This window comes from Arachis hypogaea, chromosome 3 (assembly GCF_003086295.3).
Source record: "Arachis hypogaea cultivar Tifrunner chromosome 3, arahy.Tifrunner.gnm2.J5K5, whole genome shotgun sequence".
Lineage (NCBI taxonomy): Eukaryota > Viridiplantae > Streptophyta > Magnoliopsida > Fabales > Fabaceae > Arachis > Arachis hypogaea.
The window spans coordinates 139,070,701-139,075,782 of NC_092038.1; the positions used below are offsets into that span (position 1 = coordinate 139,070,701).

The 5,082-nt window shown below is 30.4% G+C and overlaps 1 protein-coding gene across 1 annotated transcript; it reads left to right on the forward strand.

The window, feature by feature from the left end:
• LOC112734519 (probable WRKY transcription factor 14) lies at positions 1 to 2,675 on the forward strand. Its single transcript, XM_025783870.2, has 3 exons — positions 1 to 782; positions 1,262 to 1,402; positions 1,634 to 2,675. The coding sequence occupies exons 1-3, from the start codon at positions 253 to 255 to the stop codon at positions 1,977 to 1,979; spliced, it is 1,017 nt and encodes a 338-aa protein (XP_025639655.1). The 5' UTR covers positions 1 to 252; the 3' UTR covers positions 1,980 to 2,675.
• Positions 2,676 to 5,082: the final 2,407 nt, after the last annotated feature.

The following is a 5,082-nucleotide window of genomic DNA, read 5'->3' on the forward strand; positions in this document are numbered from 1 at the left end:
GTAGTAAAGGAAGGGAACAACCAGTTTTGAACCCCCATAATCCTGTTCCTTTGCTTTTTCTGGCTTCTTAATACCCTCCAAACAACCCATTTCCTCAGCACATATCAACCCTGTAATAACCAACAGAATTCCTAGAATTGCATGCCTTATACGTCGTCATTTAATAAAGCCTAGCCCTGCCTGCAAGGCTGCAAATTAAAGCTTCCAAAAGTGTATATATATAGATGTTCCAAAACTGGACATCTACTCGTTATGGATCATTATACTCTAGGTGGAGTTATGGAGAATAATAATAATAATAACAACAAGGAGAAGTACTATCAAGGTGATTTGAGTGACATAATCCGTGCTAGTTATGGTTATTATGGGAGCTACAACTCAGCATCATCTGAAGCTTCTTACATGGTGGAAGACCCTCCTATGATGGCAAACTTTGGTGATCCTTTCTCAAACTCGGGAGGAGATCCCTTGCTACATGATATGCCCTACTTTAACACTTTATCTTTGGGACTGGAAGCTGCTACTTGTTTTGGTGGTAGCAGCAGTGGTGATGCTTGTGATGATGATGATGATGATATGAAAACGCCTTGTATCATGACTCATCATCAGATCTCTCATCCCAACCCCAATTTATTATTACCCATCTCAACGTGTCAAGATTCTTCCTCCACAATAATGACAGTTAATAATAATAGCAGTACCAAGCCTTCTTCTGCTTATTGCTTGGTGGACAACACAGGACCGGTGGTAGTGCAGATCTCAGCTCCTGTTAATAAGCGAAGGTCAGATATGATTGTTTTAAATAATTAATTTTTATCATTTTCTTTTATTTTGATTCTTTTCATGCATGATGAGAGGATGGCACTGCCCGGTTAGATAGGGTTTTTTTTTATTATTATATATACTTGTTCAAATGATGATGGCTTTTGTCCTCGTGAGATATAATTGATTAATAAATGGATTAATGAGGTTGAAGAGTTGATGATGGAGGCTTGTCATGGGGATTTAACCCACATGAAAAGTAGAAAGCTAGTAGGATATTGTGGCTGTCACTATAACAATAATCACCAACGGAACTTTCAACACTAATTAATAAGTAAGCTTATCTTTTCACACAAAACCACCTGAGAGACTCCTATTCTATCAATCACTAGCTATACTAAAGAGATATTCTCTTGTGTCTATTTGAATTAGATTTAGATTTATGAGATAACTAATCAAAAAGTAAAAAGTAGTTATTGTTGTTGTGAAACTTGTTCAGGAAAAGTCAGGCAAAGAAGTCGATTTGTATTCCAGCAGCAGCAGCACCAACCAGTAGACAAGGTGGAGAGGTAGTTCCCTCTGATCTGTGGGCTTGGAGAAAATACGGTCAAAAACCTATTAAAGGTTCTCCATATCCAAGGTAATTAACTTACAATTAAAAATCTGATCTCTCTTTAGTCAATACTTCATTATTATATAGATTTAGTTAACCACAAGTTAAGATTGTTAATAATAAAAAAAAATTTAAATACTTTATTTTATATTTATATTGAATAATGAACGAAATTTACACACCTTAAGCAAGCAATTACTTTTCGTATTGGGAGGTGTTTGGGCATTAATTTATTTTATTGTTTTTTATGTGTTGTAGGGGTTACTATAGATGCAGCAGCACAAAGGGTTGCCCTGCAAGGAAACAAGTGGAGAGGAGCAGAACAGACCCAAACATGTTGGTCATTACTTACACTTCCGAACACAACCATTCATGGCCAACTCAAAGAAACGCTTTGGCTGGTTCATCCCGATCCAATACTCATCCACCATCATCGTCCACTAAGAACACAATCACAACAACAAAGCCAGAAGAGCAACAACACAGCAACACTGACAGCAACACTGCGTTACTCGCAGTGAAGAAGGAAGACATTCATAATAATAACAAACTTGAGGACTTGTTTGCAGAATTGGGACAATTGGAACGTGATTATATATGCTGATGATCATCATCATTATTACGAGAGTGAGTGATTACACCACCAGATAGCACCTCATTATTTGAAGATAGACCAAGATATATAGGACCCTCGCAGGAGGTTATATTTCTGGATTATAAAAATAAATTAAACTACACATGTATTTATACAAAAATATATTGATAACTAATTTTAGTGGCTGATTTTAATGTACAAATAGCATTTCTCTTTATATATATATATATATGATCATAACCTAAAATCAGCCACAACATCTTCCTCAGGGTTAGTTACCTTAATTAGTAATTACTCTTCCACTAAATTTCTGTATTAGGAAATAATATTACATAACAAATCACTACTAAAAGTTGTCAACGCTTATTTATCTTAGATAACTTCTAAATTTTAATTAAAAAATTGTAAAAAAATCTATATAACTTTGTTTTAAAAGTTTGTAACTTAAAAATATGTGAAATAATCTAAGTCTTTATTGTTATGCCGAAATTTCATTTTTGTATTTTTTATCTTAGTCTTTTAGATGTCATGTGGGTGAGATATGATCATGAGGTTTGAGATAATATATGGCACTTTGAATTAAGGTGGGTACTCCCATGAAGATATTATAATTGTCTTCATGTGATGATTTTTCTTTTTGACCTTTAGATGATGGAGTGTAGGGTTAGATTTTGATATGTTATAAAAGTGTTGTTTTTATTGGAAGTGTGGTCAAATCAATAAATCACACTTTTATACAAAGCATCTTCATAAAAAGGTGTTTTTTGCATCTTCATTTGAGTAGCTCCCTTGAATGAATGTACATTGAGTTATTGTGATTTACGGGAAAATAAAAGAGAGGGATATAATAGTTGAGTATAGATAGTGGGGTGAAAAGTGGGGAGAATGGGAGTGCTGCATGATTGGAAGCAAGCAAGCAAACACAAAGAAGAGTCCCATATTCCTTCTTTGGAATATTGGTGGATGGGACACAAAGCTGAGCCACACAAGATTTTAACAGTTAAAACAACAATTCACTAGAGACAACCTCACAACCATTCAATAGTGCTCAATAATTATTGTGATTTTGAGTCTGACTGGTAGTAGATTGATGACAATCAATAATGCTTGGAAGAAATAAAAAGTTAATTTAAATAATCTAAAATTATCTTATTCAATATTTATTATTTATTATTAAAATAATGGTATAATTCTAAATGTAATAAATACGTAACTACGAAGGTTATGTATATAAAATATATTATATAAGATAATTTTAGATATTATCTTTTTGGGTAAAATATTATTTTGGTCTTCAATATTCGGGTCGAATCATAATTTGGTCTCTAACATTTTAAATGTCCTATTTCAGTCCAAAAAACTTTTGAACGTTCTATTTCAATTCTAAAAAAAATTAAGTGGATTTAATGCTGTTCCACTTTTAAATTTGGCATAAACAATTCGATATTAAAGAGTCAATATTATTCAACAATTTTAGTATGTAAGTAAAATCGATTTACCAACAATCGTTAATATAAAAAATTTTTCCTTTAATTTTGAAGTGCATTGATTATTGATCGTTAGGATTTGGAATTTTTACCCAAAAAAATTAAATTGAAGAAAAAAATGTTACAAGAAAGTTTTTATTATATTTTCTAACGTATAAAAAAAAAGATATGACTTAATTAGTAAAGTTATTAACGTGTACATCATTTATTTTAATTCTTAATGTCAAATTTAATAATAAGATCTTATTGAATATATTTAAAATTGTTTGGGATAGAAATAGAATGCGTAAAATGTTAAGAAGTAAATTAAAATTTGGTTCAAATATTGAAAACTAAAATAATATTTTATTATATCTTTTTAGTATTACCGGATGACAAAACCATGGAATTAAACTAGCCCTCTCATCTTTTCAAGCGTGTGAACAAGATTATTTTACCTTGTTTCCTTTATGATGCCTAAAATTCACTTGTTGGATTCAAAAATAAAAGAGTGGATCATATATTCTCTCAATTTTTTGTTAAAATGTGATTTTTTTATTATTTAATATTTTTTATATATTTTTTTTTCTCTCACTTAAAGAATATAAGATAAAAGATCATACTTTACTAAATAATTAAAAAATAATTGAAAAATTTTATTTCCAATCAACATTCTATTCTGATGTCATTCTATTTTTGGACAAATTAAACAAAAATTTTATGAGTACCAGAAAATCCTTCTTTCTATCTTCCGCGTTAAAAGTGAAAAGTAAGAAAGATGAAGGATAAGTTGAATGAGAAAATGACTGTTGTATAGCATGCCTGTATCCAACCTTATCGGTTGTCATCATCAGTAGTTTCTCTTGAGAAACAAAATCAAGCAAAGCTCGAATTGCATAGTCAGCTAGGATAAACTTCTTTATATTACAGACATACCAATAAACATCCAAGTTGAAATTAAACCTTACAGTAGTAGTGTGTATACAAGATTTTGAATTTTACTTTTTTTTTTTTGTTGACATGATCTTTTGTATTTATTATTTTGGATAAAAAAAAAAACTAAATTTCATTTATCAATAAGCATAAGTACAAACTGTAGAGTAAGACGCTCAACAATAATGTAGCAAAGATTCAAACATTTGCAGTCGACTTCACGTGAGGTTGATGGTTGAGAACCATTAGATGAAAATTTAGTCAAATCAGTCAAATTATCTAATGACTTTCAGTTATCCACTTCACGTGAAGTTCGACTGCACCTGAGTTTTCACCAGAAAAGAAATATATCAAAATAAACGTTTTACAGTTGAAAAGTTTTGTTTAAAGTTTCTAAATAATTTTTGTGATACCAACTCTTTAGTTAAAGAACTTTTTGACATACTTCGGATAACTTTGTAAACTATTTTTCAGGTATTTACATTGAATACCTAATTTGAAAATAGATTTTTAAATTAAGTAGAAGGAATAAAATTAAAAATATAAAGAGACAAGAGTTTAGAAGATGTATAGACGAGATATATATTAGTTCTGCTTTAAATACGCATCTGCATTTCTCAAAAAAATTGAGAATTTTATTAATAAAATATGAATACAACTACATTTTTTTTAAATTTTTTTAAGTTAAATCTTGACTTAATTAGAGTAGTCTG